Below are 16,934 nucleotides of genomic sequence, written 5' to 3'. Positions count from 1 at the left end.
GCATGCAATTTTAAGCAGCTTTCTAATGTACTCCTATTATCAATTTTTCTTAGATTTCTTGGTAACTTTATTTGAAAAAGCAGGAATAAAAGCTTAGGAGCCGACCCATTTTTGGTTTAGCACCCTGGATAGCGCTTGCTGATTGGTGGCTACATTTATCCACCAATCGGTACCCAGGTGCTGAAGCTAAAATGGGTGGGCTCCTAAGCTTTAATTCCTGCTTTTCAATTAAAGATACCAAAAGAACAAAGAAAATTGATAAAAGGAGTACATTAGAAAGTTGCTTATTCTCTATCCGAATCATGAAAGAAAACATTTGGGTATCCCTTTAAAATTACTTCATGAATTTCGTGTCCATTTCAAGTGTAAAACAACTCCACATATTTTCTCAAAAAAAGGCAACGTTTAATATTTTAAAGTTTTTCTTGTTAGCATATCAGTTATAATAAAATGAACAGTCAGATAGACAGAGCTTGCATAACTGTTTTAGTATTGATAGCCTTCTGGTGCAGTAGGAAACAATGTATAATATATATCAGTCGGATGTATTAACAATGTACTAATTTTCCAAAGCTTTGGCTTCACACGAGTACTAATCATATCTAACCAAGGCGTGAACAAATATAATCTTCTCCGCAAACTCCAAAAGTTTGTATTCCTATTTCTAGCCCCTCACACTGCATGTTTTTATTTCTCTAGAGCCGTCTACTGTACTGGCTTCATAAGCTTTCACCTAAGCAACTGTAGTAAAAACATGCAACACTTGTCCTCGTGTGTGAGCAATGAAAGCACCGCCTTCCTTTACGTCGTCAGGTGACGCAAGAAGAGGCGACGCGAGCTGTTGCTCCACGTTGTATGTTGTATGTTTTTTTCACAGTTATTATTTTTGTGGGTACTGGGTAATTTTGTTTCTTGTGTCCCCCACCCCCTAGTGGCTTGGTATATGCCGGCGCGCGAGGCGAGTAGAGTTTAGGGTGCGATGTAAAGTTACACGGAGCGCGGCCTTGTTAACGAGGGGTAATATCACTGTTCCTGTACTGCTAAACCTACGTCATCCTTGTGCTGCTGCTTAACCCTCAAACTGCTGCTGCATGGTTCGCACTACGGCATAAAGGTTAATCAAAGTATAATACATTTATATATAAACCTCTATTTGTTAACCCGTGGACTTCCAAAGAAGTGTATAGCGTATTTACTTTGCAGTGCGTAGTTGCCATATCTGTTAGCCACGGGGTTAAGATAGGGCTGGTCCAGTTTTAGCTAAAGTGTTACTAGAATCTGTTCCCTGTCATTATCTGCTGTAATCACAAGAATGGTCCCATACAAAATGTACCCGTGTATGAAATTCAGGAATTAAATAGAACTCTTTATTTTAACATAGGGTTTATGGCAGATTAGAAATAAGGACAACTGTCTGATTATTTGTTAAAATATATATTGCAGATTTAGAGGCCTTTTTGTTTACATACACAGTTTATGAACTAACCATGGAAGCTCCCACCAGTTGTTACAATACAGTGGTTAAGCTCCTGTCACTTAGTTAAAAGCCAACCCTCTAGTTTTATCTGAATGTTTCACACATCCTTTGTTTTGGATTTGTAAACAAAATGTTTGTAACAGTTTCACTTTCAAGCTGTCAACAATAAACAGTGTGATAACCACTAACTGTTTAAATAGTATATCCACCAAGAACAGTTTTAAAGGGATATACAACCCAAACATTTTCTTTTGTTATTTAGAGAGCATTTAAAAGTGTTCCCAGTTTACTTCTATTATCAAATTTGCTTTGTTCCCATGATATTCTTTGTTGAAGAGATATCTAGGTAGGAATCTGGAGCACTACATGGCAGGAAATAGTGTTATCTAGAGCTCTTACAAATGGGTAACATTTTTGCAAAACTGCTGCCGTATAGTGCTCCAAACATGGCCATGCTCTCATCCCTACTTTTCAAAAAAAGATACCAAGGAAAGGAAGAAAATGTAATAATAGAAGTACATAAAAAAAGTTGTTTAAAATGGAATACTGAATTATGAAAGAAAATATTGGATTTCATTCCCTTTACACTATTTCTATGATATTATATTTGTAAAATTCTTCTCTATAAAATAAAAAATGTATTTCAGCTAAGTTTAAATCCCATAGAATAAATAAATAGATATGATACAATGATTTATTCAAAGCAAAGATTAGTCTGAGAATAATACCTCATTATTTATCATCATTTATTTGTTGAGCGCCAACAGATTCCACAGTACTATAAACCTAGGTGTAATATGCAACAGTAGCATTTATAAGAAGCAAATGGGTAGAGTTGCACTGTTGTAGATATATAAGTGTATTTTTTAAAATGATCTGAGTTATTTAGATATTGAAGAAGATCATTTAGCATTTTAGTCTCCATATAGACACAGGTGCCACAATTTTATAACTTTGGTTTAAATCAGTTATTTTATATCCTCTGCTGAGACCAGCTAAGAACAGTTATAAATAAGTTAGTAGAATATCTCTAAGTGCAGAAGAACCCTGTAAAAACCAAGTGTGTATAATACACTATTTACAGAACACTATATTGGTGTGTTCTTAAATTCTTTATCTGACCAGCACAACTTAACCTGTGAAAACAAGTTCTAAATGATTGTAGATTTGTACATTCTGTCTGTACTCTAAATTTAGCCATTCTGTACCCTTTCTGGTTTCCATATAGTTTTCTGTCTGTCTATCTAATTACAAAAACAGAAGTAAGCTAGAAAGGGAAAATATATGTAAAACATGCAGTGTTGGATAAACACAAACTTTCAATAATGTTGGGAAAGCCTAGCTAGGACTTGCTAACCCAGATGGGTTTTTGTCAATGATTTTTATTCTAAAGCTCTCTTGTTTGGCAAGATTATTTAAGACAGGGTTTGACAAATTTGTTCAAAATCTAGGATAGTATATTCATAAATATGGGTGTCTTGGGAACTCTAAACAAGGGTAGCAGTGGCTCCCTGGTGCTTGAGTTTATTGAGCCCTGACTTAAAGGGACACTGTACCCACATTTTTTCTTTTGTGATTTAGATAGAAAGTTGCTTAAAATTGCATGCTCTAAGTTACTCCTACTATCAAATTTTCTTCATTCTCTTGGTATCTTCATTTGAAAAGCAAGAATGTAAGTTTAGATGCCGGCCCATTTTTGGTGAACAACCTGGGTTGTCCTTGCTGATTGGACAGCACCAATAAACATGTTCTCTCCAGGGTTCTGAAACAACAATTGGCTGGCTCCTTAGCTTAGATGCCTTCTTTTTTTAAATAAAGAGAACAAGAGAACGAAGAAAAATTGATAATAGGAGTAAATTAGAAAGTTGCTTAAAATTGCATGCTCTATATGAATCAAGAAAGAAAAAATTTGGGTTCAGTGTCCCTTTAAGAAGTTTTGTGAGTAATGCAATGACCAACAAAGAATTTTAGAAAGGCACATTTTAGCTTAACAGCTGTTTACTTGATTAACTGGTGTTCAGGGATATGAAGGAGATACACATATATTACTATAACATGCTTTTGTTTGATTTCTTTCCATTTCTGGTGAATTTTTGATAATCAGCCCTGTGACTTTACAATGAAATTGCATTTTTAGTTTATTTTTCCTTTCACTTATGTAATGAATACATTTGTTTCTAGCTTTTCACTCTATTATTTATTAAGTCAGAAGCACTAAAAACATAAATCTGAAAAAAACTAATTTAGTTCTGTTTCTGTTTTTTGTTAATGTATAGCTTCATTTGCGATGTTTGATGAGGAAGAGGATGTGGCAGCATATGAGGATGAGCTATACCGCGAGGAGTCATCCAGTGATGAGAGCATTGATAGTGAAGTGGAATTCTATCTGTATAGCCAGGTGCACTATTCTCAGAACCTTAGTGAATCCAACCTTGAAGAAGGTGCGGACACAGAGAGATGCATATCAGACAAGGTGCAGTCAAAATCACATCCCGGAAGAGATGCAGAGCAAGCAAGCATTATCACTTTGTCTGACAGTGATGATGTTTTGGTTGTAGATAGCTCTGGTGTCATTACAGTGTCTGACACGGGTGAGGAGGACAGCGTATATTGTACCAGTATAAGGAGAAAAGTAGCTTTAACTCTGATGCGAGGCAAAGCAGAATTGAATGAGCCAGATGCTCACTCCACTCCCAATCAGTCCAGAGTCCGCACACCTCGCACCCAAGGTCTTCAAGGCCAGAAGATAGGAAGTCCAAGCAGCAGTAAGAAATACGAAGGTGGAATTGTCCAAGAAATCCTAGTAATAAAGGGAAGTTCAGAGGATGAATCTACTGAAGATCAAGATGAAGGCACAGAGACGTCAGAGAGTGATCAGAGTGATGTAGAAAATTGGATGATATTGGGAAGAAAGAGGCAAGACGGAGATGAAAGTATCCAACTTAACCTTGAAGGCTGTAGAACCACATCAAATGAAGGTTTGTGTATTCCGTTGTTTTACTTTTCTGTTCTTTAGTATTTGGTGTTTTGGCAGTTCTTTTCAAAAGATACTTTATTTCAATTGCCAGCTCAATCTAAGGTACACAGATACCATTACCAATAAAGTTAGAGTAGCATTTGTTCAAAGTTGGAGTAGAATTTGTTTTAAATGTACAAATTATATGGGGCATAATTTATAAGGTCCTCATGGCACATTAAAAATCTTCATAATTGTAATGTAGATTTTTTTTTTTTGTTACCATGAGATGTGTTTACAAATAGACTATAATCAAGCCATTCACTGGACAAGATGAAGTAACATGGCATATTAAGTGTAAATTAGAAATTAACTTACTGTACTTAGTTGCATTTCTAAAGGTACATAACAATACTTATCAAATGCAAGCCTTATAGTAAATATTTGTATTGTTTTTTTTTTAATAAGAAACCTCCCCAAACATGTTTCTTGCTTTTGTGTAATCCTCTTCTTCACTGCTGTCCCTTTTCACATTCTCTGAATGCACACTCCCCTAAGTTACGTCCTTAACATCTTAGATTCAGAGACACTCAAAGGAATATCTGGTTATAATAAAGGATATTTGGAGAATAATTTATAATAGCATGATGGTTTAATGAATACTGTTATGTACCTGAGTTGGATATCAAATTACATTAGAAGAAATCCTGTTTAATGGTAAGGGGTTATCTTTTAGGCTCATTCCAAGAGCTTACACTAAGTTTAAAAGAATAGAGAAAACCTTGTTTGGTCATCAGGGAGCAAATTAACAATAGTGTTTTTGATACTCTCACTGGTCCCACTATTTTGAGATATAGTAAACTGTAATTTTAGATCTACAGAATAATAAAATCATATTTGCCTTTTCTTTATGGTAAGGTCAAACTAAAATATTACAGTGCAGGTTTGACAATTTGTTTATAAAGATAATTAATCTCTTGATAATCTACTATCTCTGAGGTCTCAAATATTGGTTATACCATAACATTACTTTCAAATTTGGAAATAAAAGATGTAAAATGTGCAAATGTATGAAAGTGACTGATTCTTTTGCTTCTTGCATCACTGGGCTGTTGATACAAAATTAAATGTTTCAACAAAGTTTTTTAATCTTCAGTAGTGTATTTATTCATGTGTCTACACTGTTTAAAGCAATATGTCAGTATTATTTTGTGGGATGCAAGAACACGAATCAGGGAACTTTTATGTTGCATCACAGGCAACAATCCATGTACTGCTATTGTGAAGCATTTTATTGAGTTCCTCTTTTGAATGGACTAATATTGAACAAAGTTGATGGGATAAGGAAGAATTTAAGCGAGAATAATTGCATATTGGATCTTCCCGGTGCCACTGGTTTTAAATCCTCCAATGATATCATTTGTTTGCTGGTTAGGTAGTATATAACAAATATCATCTAATACATTTCGTTATGTAAATAAATGATGTCACATTTTTTTATTAAACAACATTTTCAGATAATGTTCATGAGTTTGATATATTTTTCTGTATGCTCATAATTTGGTAATTATCGTTTGAGTGATACTTTTTAGTATGTGTGTGTATATATGTGTATATATATGTGTGTGTATATATATATATATATATATATATATATATATATATATATATATATATATATATATATATATATATATAATATTTATTTATTTATTTATTTATTTAAAGGGACATGAAAGTCCCTAATTCACTAATTGGCTAAAATGAAAGTCAATAGATAATAAATAAAATGTCATGTGATCAGGGGGCTGTCAGAAGATACTTAGATACAAGTTAATCACAGAGGTAAAAAGTATATTATTATAACAATGTTGGTTATGCAAAACTGGGGAATGGGTAATAAGGGAATTATCTATCTTTTTAAACAACAATAATTCTGGTGTTGACTGTCCCTTTAAACTATCACAATTCAGACAGAGAATGTAATTGAAAAGCATATGTATTTACCCTCAGCAGCTGCAAAGCTCTACTGGTAGCTAGCTAGGGATTGGTGGTGGTATGCATTTGTCTCTTGTCATTATCTTAACAGCTGTGTTTAGATAGCTCTTAGTAGTGCATTGCTGTTCAGGAATATACTTTAACTGTGTGTTTAATCCTTTTACAGAGGCTAATTGCATAGTTATGTGCAATTAATAGTGCAATAATAAAATGGCATTTTAACATGTTATTGGGACATACAGAGTTAATCAGCCCTGCTCCAGTCACTAGTTTGGCACATAAAGGTTTAACTGACCTTTTACACCTTAACCAGTTTGTCACAGTCTAGCCACTCCAGTAATTTGGCCTTTTCGGAAGGTATAAATTCAGCAGTATTTAAGAAGTGGGATAGAAAAGGCCTAAAGTATATGCATCAAATTATAAGTCTAGAAGAAAAATTAGTTAAGACCTTCAAAATGTTGAAACTAAGATTTCTCACTACAAAATAAGGATTTCTTCGCTTTTTTACAAGTCAGACACTACGCAAATGAACTTATTAGAAACTATGGATTCGATTGGGGATGGGAGAAGATTGAAACTTGGATCGAAATGGTTAGACAAGGAATATACTCTATATCTCCTTGGTATAGATTAATGTTAGTTCAAGAAGGACAGAACAATTTGGAAAATATGTCTAGAAAATGGAGCCCCTATATTAGTGGTAAAGAATCAGATGTAGAATTTTAAAAGACTCTTTTAAAAGGGTAGTTAAAATAACACTATCTGAGACATGGAGGGGGGCTCATATGAAACTCTTGTATAAAGCTTATTACACTCCTAAAAAAAGAGCTGAATGGGGTAATAGACAGTTTAACAAATGTCCAAAATGTAGCATATATGCGGCTGACCTAATTCATATGTTGTGGGATTGTCCCATAAATAGACAATTCTGGTTAAAAATCGAATATTGGTTACATAAAGTATTAAAAAAGACCCGGTCATTTTAAGCTAGAGCAAGCGCTATTTTTCACTAGGAATAGTGAAATGGGACAGGACTGGAAATTTATCAATATGGTATTGTTATCAGCCAGGAGTGTAATATTCAAAAACTGGAAGAGTAGACAAAAAACCTAAATTTGGAGAGTGGAAGAACTTCATCATGAAACAAGTAATAATAGAACAATATGATACACAAGCATATAATGAGCGTGAAGTGAATTAATTTTTTAATAAATGGGGTTCATTTATACTATCCCTCTCTAAATCTCATCAGGAACAGATTTTATACCCCTTTAGAAACACGGTATCCACTCTCTCCTTGGCATCTGGTGAGGAAGGTTAACTCAATTTTTTTTTACCTCACCGATAAAAAATCCGTGAGGTTAAAATAATGTGGGAAATAAGTTGCAGAAGCAAAACATTGTTATAATAATAGACTTGAAATCTATATGTCTATGGATATGTTGCTGAACTTATGCTGTGCAAATAACGAAACGAATCACTGGACTTTATGTGAGATTGATATTTGTCTTGCCTATGACACAATACATTTTTGAAGTTATTTTGTACAGACATGGTAACGGAAATTTGGATTGTATAATTGAATGTGAAATTTAATATTATAAATAATTTTGTTGTAAGTTAAATACCCTCACAATAAAGAATACATTTAAAAAATATATAACAGTGTTGGTTATGCAAAACTGGGGAATGGGTAATACAGGAAATATCTATCTTTTTAAACAACAATAATTCTGGTGTTGACTGCCCCTTTAAACTTTCACAATTTAGACAGAGAATGTAATTTACAGACACTTCACTTCTATTATCAAATTTACTTTGTTCTTTTGGTATCCTTTTTGAAAAGCATATGTATTATCCTCAGCAGCTGCAAAGCACTACTGGTAGCTTTAGGATACAAAAAAGAGGGGATCAGGGGTAGAGGAGTTATATAATGGCAGGTAATATCTTGGAATGACTGTGCTTGTATAATAAATTTGTAACTTTAGAATATCACTAGAATTATTACCTGTCGTGGAGACTAAACAAACAGAACATGGCAACTAGCTAAACTAATTGCAAAAAAAAAGTACACGATTAAGTATAGAAGGATTAGCTCCACGATATGATATATCTGTTAACTCAACGCGAACTGATAGGAATTAGTAGAAAGATATTATTCCATTGTAGTTCCATCACATTCATACATAGTTATCTTTATTAGAAAAATCTCAATCACAACCAGGAATAATTATTATTATCGGTTATTTGTAGAGCGCCAACAGATTCTGCAGCGCTATAAACAAAGGGGGAGTACAACAAAACAATTATAGGGATATAATGGGTAGAGGGTCCTGCCAAGAGTTGCACTGTTGTAGTCAGCTCTTAAGAAGGTGATCTACAAACCGCTAGACTCTTAGGCTTACATGCTAAGGGGGTTCATGGGATAGCAATGGAGGAGAGGAACTGGTATTAGGAAAGGTTAGTGTAGGTTGTATGCATCCCTGAACATTAGAGTCTTTAGGGAGCACTTGAAGCTTTTAAAACTAGAAGAGAGTCTTGTGGAGCAAGGCAGAGAGTTCCACAAGATGGGAGCCAGTCTGGAGAGGTCCTGTAAACAGGAGTGTGATGAGGTGACAGAGGAGGAGAGTAGGAGGTCATGAGCAGAGCGAATGGGACGGGAGGGAGAGTATCTGGAGACAAGGTCTGAGATATAGGGGGGAGCAGTGCAGTTGAGGGCTTTGTATGTGAGAATGAGAATTTTGTGTTTGATCCTAGAGGTAAGTGGAAGCCAGTGAAGGGATTGGCAGAGAGGTGCAACAGATGAAGAGTGACGTGTAAGGAAGATGAGTCTGGCAGAGGCATTCATTATGGATTGTAAAGGAGCTAGGCGGCAGGTGGGGAGACCAGAGAGGACAGAGTTGCAGTAATCGAGGTGGAAAAGAATGAGAGAGTGGATTAAAATCTTAGTTTTGTCTTGTGTAAGGAAGTGTCTAATTTTAGAGATGTTTTTAAGGTGGAAGTGGCAGGCTATAGCCAAGGACTGAATGTGAGGAGTGAAAGAAAGATCCGAGTCAAGTGTGACCCAGAGACATCAGGCATGCGGGGTAGGGGTAATGATGGAGTTGTCGACAGTTATAGAGAGATTGGGGGTGGAGAATTTTGAAGAAGGGGGGAAAATAAGGAGCTCAGTTTTGGAGAGATTTAGCTTGAGGTAGTGAGAAGACATCCAGTTAGAGATGTGAGAAAGACAGTTAGTGAATATGTTGGGTTTCTCACAGCGCCTCCTCTAAATCCTACTAGCTCCCCAGAAAGAGCAAGACACCTAGCTTGTCTTCAGATTCTAAGAGACGTTTTAATTGAGATCTAGGGAGCGCCTCACAGTGGGCAGGGATATTAGATGACACTTTGCAGGTGTAGGTGATATATAACAATTTAATATTATAATAAGGTTAAAAATAGCACCGTGTTAAAGTTACTCAACACAACGGTATATCTTACCTAATAGATTCACATACATAAATAAAATCACAAAATATACACAAAAATACTCATGGATCCATGATTACAGTACAATAATGTAATAAAAAGTGATAAAAAACATGTATTCCTAAATGGTAAAATAAACTATCTCAAATGGTAAAAGGTCTAATAAATGAACTTCTCCAAATTGACTTATAGGGGTGGCAGTCCAAGATGGCGGTTTAAAATGTCAGTCTAGCAAAATCAATAAAAGAGTAAAAAAACAATGTATCGTGTCTCCAGGTGTAGTAAAAAAATTCCAAATTGTGCGTTGACGCTCCAAGTTCCTTGTGGGTGATCCGACCTTTAATAAGTGTATCCTATGGGTAATAGATGTGAAGGTGTCCAAGAAGGGGATAAAATAATGTGTGCTTTAAAAATGCAACAAAAATATAACAAAAAATAGGTGTCCTTATGTTGGTAAAAACACAAAATGTGAAAAAAATGTAGAGTATAAAGTATAAAAGGTGAGTCGTGAAAAAATATATAATCAAATATCCTGTATCAAAAAACACAAAGAATTCCCAGTGTACCTGTGGAATACAAAAAGAAAACAAAATAGTGCAAAAACGCTATAATATTCCTATGCTAGATGAAATGAGGCTTACCATCAATAGCCAACGCGTTTCGGCCCTTCCTTTGGGCCTTTCTCAAGACTGTATTGTGGTAAGCACTGATTAAGCCTCCTTTTAAATTGTAGTGCACCAATCAAAATGCGCTAATTTTTGCGCCAAAAATGTTGTGCCTTTGAACCGGAAGTGTTGGTTCCCCATTCAGATTCATATGTCAAAATTGCATTTGTTCCTAATTAAGTATATTTGTAAAAGTAACATTAAGGGTAATTCATTGTTTGCTTTACCCTTATTCTCCTTGTGTGTTATTTAACTAACTAACCTTTTACCATTTGAGATAGTTTATTTTACCATTTAGGAATACATGTTTTTTATCACTTTTTATTACATTATTGTACTGTAATCATGGATCCATGAGTATTTTTGTGTATATTTTGTGATTTTATTTATGTATGTGAATCTATTAGATTAGATATACCGTTGTGTTGAGTAACTTTAACACGGTGCTATTTTTAACCTTATTATAATATTAAATTGTTATATATTACCTACACCTGCAAAGTGTCATCTAATATCCCTGCCCACGGTGAGGCGCTCCCTAGATCTCAATTAAAACGTCTCAAAGACAGTTAGTGACACGGGTTAGCAAGGAAGGAGATAGGTCTGGTGCAGAGAAGTAGATTTGGGTGTCGTCGGCATACAAATGATATTGTAAACCGTGGGACTTTATTACGGAACCTAGTGATGACGTGTAGATTGAGAAGAGAAGGGGACAGAGGACAGAGCCTTGCGGTACTTCATCAGAAAGTGGTGACGGGGCAGAGGAGGCCCCAGAGAAGGCTACACTAAAGGTACGATTTGACAGGTAGGAAAAGAGCCACAAGAGGGCTGTGCCACAGATGCCGAAGGATTGGAGGGTTTGGAGCAAAAGAGGGTGGTCAACATTGTCAAAGGCTGCAGACAGATCAAGGAGGATAAGCAGAGAGAAGTGGCCTTTTTGATTTTGCTGTAAGTAGGTCGTTGGTAACCTTAACAATTGCTGTCTCTGTGGAGTGATGGGGACGAAATCCAAATTGCAGTGGGTCAAGAAGGGAGTTTATTGTAAGGAAATGGGATAGGCGTGCATAAACTAGTTTTTTTGAGAAGCTTTGATGCAAGAGGGAGGAGGGAAATAGGGCGGCAGTTGGATGGGGAGGTAGGATCAAGGTAAGGTTTTTTGAGGATAGGTGTGACTAGTGCATGTTTCAGCGATGAGGGAAATATACCGGTGCTGAGGGAGAGGTTGAAAGTGTGTGTGAGTATAGGGGTGAGGGTAGCAGAGAGGGAGGGGAGTAGCTGTGAGGGGATAAGGTCAAGGGGACAGGTAGTGAGGTGAGAGCACAGTATAAGTGCCGAAACTTCTTCCTCAGTGACAGGGGAGAATGAGCTAAGTTTAAGGTTATGTGGGTTGTGGTTGATTGAGAGCATTTGAGGGGGTGAGAGAAAAGAATTATGTTGAGAGGTGATTTCATTTCTGATGGAGTCGATTTTGTTATTGAAGTGGCTGGCAAAGTCTTGTGCTTACAGAGAAGTTGTATTAGGAGGTGGGGGAGGGCGAAGAAGGGTATTGAAAGTGGAGAACAAATATTTTAGGTTTGAAGAAAGATTAGAGATAAGAGTAGAGAAGTAGTGTTGCTTATGGAGATTAAGGGCAGAATAGTAGGAGTTCAAGATAAATTTGTAATGTTGAAAATCATCTAAACTCCTAGATTTTCTCCAGTGCCGCTCAGCAGTATGGGAACATCTGCGTAGGTATCGTGTCAGAGGAGTATGCCAGGGCTGAGGATGAGTGTTTGATTTCCGAGCTATGGTAAGAGGGGAGAGATTGTCAAGGACGGATGTAAGGGTGGAGTTATAGTGGCAGATAGATTGGTCAGGGCAGGAGGAGAGGTTTGAGGGAATTAGAAAGCTGTTGTTGACCTAATGACATAATGCTTCTGTGAAGTTTGGTGTGAGGAGTAGAAGGAGGGAGAGTTGTAGGGAGGGATGATATGTTGCAAGTAAGGAGATGGTGGTCAGAAAGAGGAAAGGGTGAGTTTGTGAAGTTTGAGAGAGTGCATCGATAGCTAAAAATCAGGTCAAGGGAATGACCATCTTTGTGAGTGGGAGAATCAGTCCATTGTGACAAACCGAAAGAGGAAGTGAGTTGCAGAAGTTGTTTTGCAGAGGAGGCAGTGGGATTGTCAAGAGGATGTTGAAGTCACCAAGAATGAGGGCAGGGGTGTCTGAGGAAAGGAAATAAGACAGCCAGGCAGCCAAGTGATCTAGAAATTGAGTTGAGGAGCCAGGGGGTCGGTATATGACTGCAACACGTATAGAAAGAGGAGAGAATAAGTGAATCATGTGGGTTTCGATTGAGGAAAATGTGAGGGAAGAGATGGGATGTATTTGTTGAAAGGTGCAACGAGAGGAAAGTAAAATACCTACACCACATCCTTGTGTATTACCAGACCTAGGAGTGTGGCTGAAGTGGAGACCCCCATGTGACAGAGCAACAGTGGATGCTGTGTCTAGGGGAGAGAGCCAGGTTTCTGTTAGGGCCAGAAGGTTGAGGGAGTGGGAGATAAAGAGGTCATGTATAGAAGTGAGTTTGTTGCAAACAGAGCGAGAGTTCCAGAGTGCACAAGTGAAAGGGGTAGTGGCTTTTGATGCAAGAGGAATGTGAGTAAGGTTGTCAGTTTTGTTTTTTGAGTCTGTGGGACAGTACACATGGATGTGCACGGCTAGGCAGTTGTTGGGGACCAGGATTAGGGGAGATATCACCAGCAGTTAGTAAAGCAAGAGGGAGAGTGACATGAGATGAGATACAGATTTGCAGTAATGAGACTACTTTTGAGACAAGGTGCAGGAGGGAGAGAGAGTGTTTAGGAATAGGTAAAGTTTGTGAGTACAAAAGTAAGGTGAGTTTAAGAGAGATGGGCTAATAAACAGTGCAGGTGGAGAGGGAGAAGGAGTAATTGACTAATGTAGTTTGTTATAGAGTCAGAAGGCAGCAAAAATGAATATGAAGCTGTTAGGCATTTTTTCAAAAGAGGGAACCAGTTAAACACACAAGACACAGTATTACAGTAGCAATTGCATAAGAAAACAATAAGGTATATAAAACATATTACAAAAGTACCTGCCTTGTTCTTGCCCCTTGCCCAATCCTTGTCCAATTCTTGTATAATTCAATTGCTAATGCCTCACTTATAAAATGTTCACTTTGAAAATGTGAACATATGTTGTTATAGCAATGCACATCCCAAACTAGTGTGAAATATATGCAGGCAGGGCAGTCAGCGGAGTCCACTAAATTTATTTGATTGCTAATCAAATACAATTGGAAAGGCCAATTGGAAAGTTAGATTCTGTTCTGGTCAGGGTGAGATGTTAAGTAAACAGACAGTAAAATTTGGGGGAGGTTAAAACTAAGGAATAAGACAGCTATACATTTTAGAATAATAGCAAGTATTGATAAGGATTGAGCATCACATGGCAATTAACAAAACATTAGAAATAAGACATTGGATAACAGTACAACAAATGTAGGACTAAGTTAACAACCTAAAATAATTTGCTCTATGTACATATACACATACCAGAAGAGAGTTACAGGAGAGGAAAAAAAGTGAAAAGTTTGCAGAATGACAGGGTCTCTATTCACGTACCTGAAAGCAGAGGAGAGAGAATAGGGTTAGCTTGATGTAGTGTGCATTCCTTCAGCAGATGTCAATAGGCAGCATGTTGTCTTAATAAGCAGCACTGTGCTGAGTACTGAGTGTATATCAATCATACAATAGCTTAAGCTAAATTTTAAAAACACTTGAACCAGGTTAATCTAGAATGTAAATTTACCGCTAAAGTGCTTACAAATAATGACTATCAGCCGACAGTTAGAGATAAAGTTAGATAAACTAAGCCCTTACAATCCGAGGGCTAAATTATGCTTACAAATATATTTAAGATGTAACTAGAAGGCTGATATATATAGTAATGGTGTATCGGTTAGCTAGTTTTTAACCATGCTAAGCAGTTAAAATAAACAACGAGGAGAGACAAAGCTGCTCCTGTCGGACCCCGACGCAAGTTTCACAAAGAACGCTTCCTCAGAGGGTGGGGATTGGTGGTGGTACACATTTGTCTCTTGTCATTGTCTTAACAGCTGTGTTTAGATAGCTCTTAGTAGTGCATTGCTGTTCAGGAATATACTTTAACTGTGTGTTTAATCCTTTTGCAGCGGTTAATTGCATAGTTATGTGCAATTAATAGTGCAATAATAAAATGGCATTTTAACATGTTATTGGGACATACAGAGTTAAAGGGACACTAAACCCAAAATTTTTCGTTCATGATTTAGATAGAGAATCCAATTTTAAACAACATTCCTATTTACTTCTATTATCTAATTTGCTTTATTTTGTAGATATCTTTTGTTGAAGAAATAGCAATGCACATGGGTGAGCCAATCACACGAGGCATCTATGTGCAGCCAACAATCACCAGTTACTGAGCCTATGCTTTTCAGCACAGAATATCAAGAGAATAAGACAAATTAGATAATAGAAGTGAATTAGAAAGTTGTTTAAAATTGCATGCTTTTTCTAAATCATGAATGACAAATGTTTGGTTTAATGTCCCTTTAATCAACCCTGCACCAGTCACTAGTTTGGCACATAAAGGGTTAACTGACCTTTTACACCTTAACCAGTTTGTCACAGTCTAGCCACTCCAGGCAAGCCTGTGACTTGGTTCAGTGGGTGCAAGGGTTAACTAACACTCTCTAGTCTGTACTATACCCAAAAATCCCATCCTATGCCACCCACATTAAACTATCTTTGCTACCACCATCTTATTATTATATCGGAAATCCTAAGGAAAAACCCAAACTAACAGAATAATAATTCCAAAACACAATTTAGCATAAAACTAGTCTCTTCAGTAATGTGGTTCAAAAATTAGACAAGAGCAAACACTTGGTAAAGGAACATTTATTATGAACATAATAGAGTCACAGTGCATTTATATAAAAAAGGAGTTCAACACAATTACACACAAAAGCAAAACAGAAAAAAATATATCAGAACCTATAGCTTTACCAGTTTAGCCTCTCTTCCTTGGATATGGCAGAATTATTGTCAAACATGCTGCTGCACACAGCCTTCCATGCAGAATTAAAAAATTATGTTGCTGAAATCACAGTTAAAGACATTTTATCCTGAGGTCAGGTTTCTCACCAGGTCCGTTCCATAGTGGACAAGGAAGGTAGCAATCCTGGCTGAAGTTAATGAATAACCTATCATTTTAAGTTATGTAAATACAGTACACATATGATAAACATTTCCTATTGTGACATGAGTATTATTTTGATACCAAACATGATATTTCTTTCATATTTGGTCACCCTCTAACATAAAAGTGATAAAAACTCTTAAGATAACCTAGTGTTTTCAACTCCTATTGATCTCTCTCTTAATACAGGACATTGTTTTCTGTCACCCTATGCTAAAATCTTTTGCCTCATAAACTGACTTGAGGTACCAGGTCTCTGTTTGTAAGTAATAAAGTTTGGTCAAGCGAAACGTAGAAATTATTTTCAATATAGGGTGTCTGTTTTATTAAAGAAACAGTAAACCCACAAAATAATGTTATATAATTCACTTTCACAGTACGCCGCACCTGGCTCTACTGAGCGGGTCTGTTTGTTTTCCCTAAGCCATCGGGCACGCTGTCTATTCACAGCTGGCCCGATCGCTCCATTAAACTCAATGTAACTCGCTCCTGCTACCAGACCAGAGCGGGAGCGAGTTACATTGAGTTTAATGGCGTGATCGGGCTGGCTGTGAATAGACAGCGTGCCCGATGGCTTAGGGAAAACAAACAGACCCGCTCAGTAGAGCCAGGAGCGGCATACTGTAAAAATACATTTCGTAGCATTTGTTCACTGAAATCTTTTAATGTACAAAGTGTGCGCTAAGCTGATGTTATATAATGCTGCACTATGTGCAGAATTATATAACATTAATTTGTGGGTTTACTGGCCCTTTAAGGATAAACCCAGGTAAATACCTTTATATGGAAAAGAAAAAGATTAACACAGAAAGAAAAATTAACTCCTCACAACCTAAAATCATAAGGTCTTCATGACAGTGACCCTGCAGTGCTATGTGATTAACCCCTGCAAATGGGTAAAAACACATAGTTAAAGCCAAATGGGAGGCATAAAGCACTGACTGCTGTTTCCAAGTGGAAACTGCCGGTCACCCATCAGCAGCACTAGTCACACACAGGGGCGGAACTATGGGGGGTGCAGATGTCGCAACTGCGACTGGGCCCCTGAGGGTGGGGGCCCAGCTTCAAAAATTTTTTTTAAATAGTTTGCTTTGGTGAAATTTGCTTCTTTTGATCTGGC

The 16,934-nt window shown here is 36.8% G+C and overlaps 1 protein-coding gene across 3 annotated transcripts in view; it reads left to right on the top strand.

Moving 5' to 3' along the window:
- Positions 1–813: 813 nt before the first annotated feature.
- The window catches only part of ZCCHC7 (zinc finger CCHC-type containing 7), a 644,222-nt gene continuing 628,101 nt past the window's right edge, over positions 814–16,934 (top strand). The window contains exons 1-2 of one of the 3 annotated variants that reach the window (XM_053702726.1): positions 814–853; positions 3,754–4,455. In XM_053702726.1, the coding sequence (XP_053558701.1) occupies positions 3,765–4,455 (691 nt within the window). In that variant the 5' untranslated portion in view covers positions 814–853; positions 3,754–3,764. Of the gene's footprint in view, positions 861–1,012; positions 1,115–3,753; positions 4,456–16,934 lie in introns of those variants that run through there. The other 2 variants (XM_053702727.1, XM_053702724.1) reach the window with 2 other exon arrangements.

Source organism: Bombina bombina, chromosome 2 (assembly GCF_027579735.1).
Source record: "Bombina bombina isolate aBomBom1 chromosome 2, aBomBom1.pri, whole genome shotgun sequence".
NCBI classification, from domain to species: Eukaryota; Metazoa; Chordata; class Amphibia; order Anura; family Bombinatoridae; genus Bombina; species Bombina bombina.
Note: the sequence above shows the minus strand (reverse complement) of the source record. Positions and strands in the feature narration are given on the sequence as shown.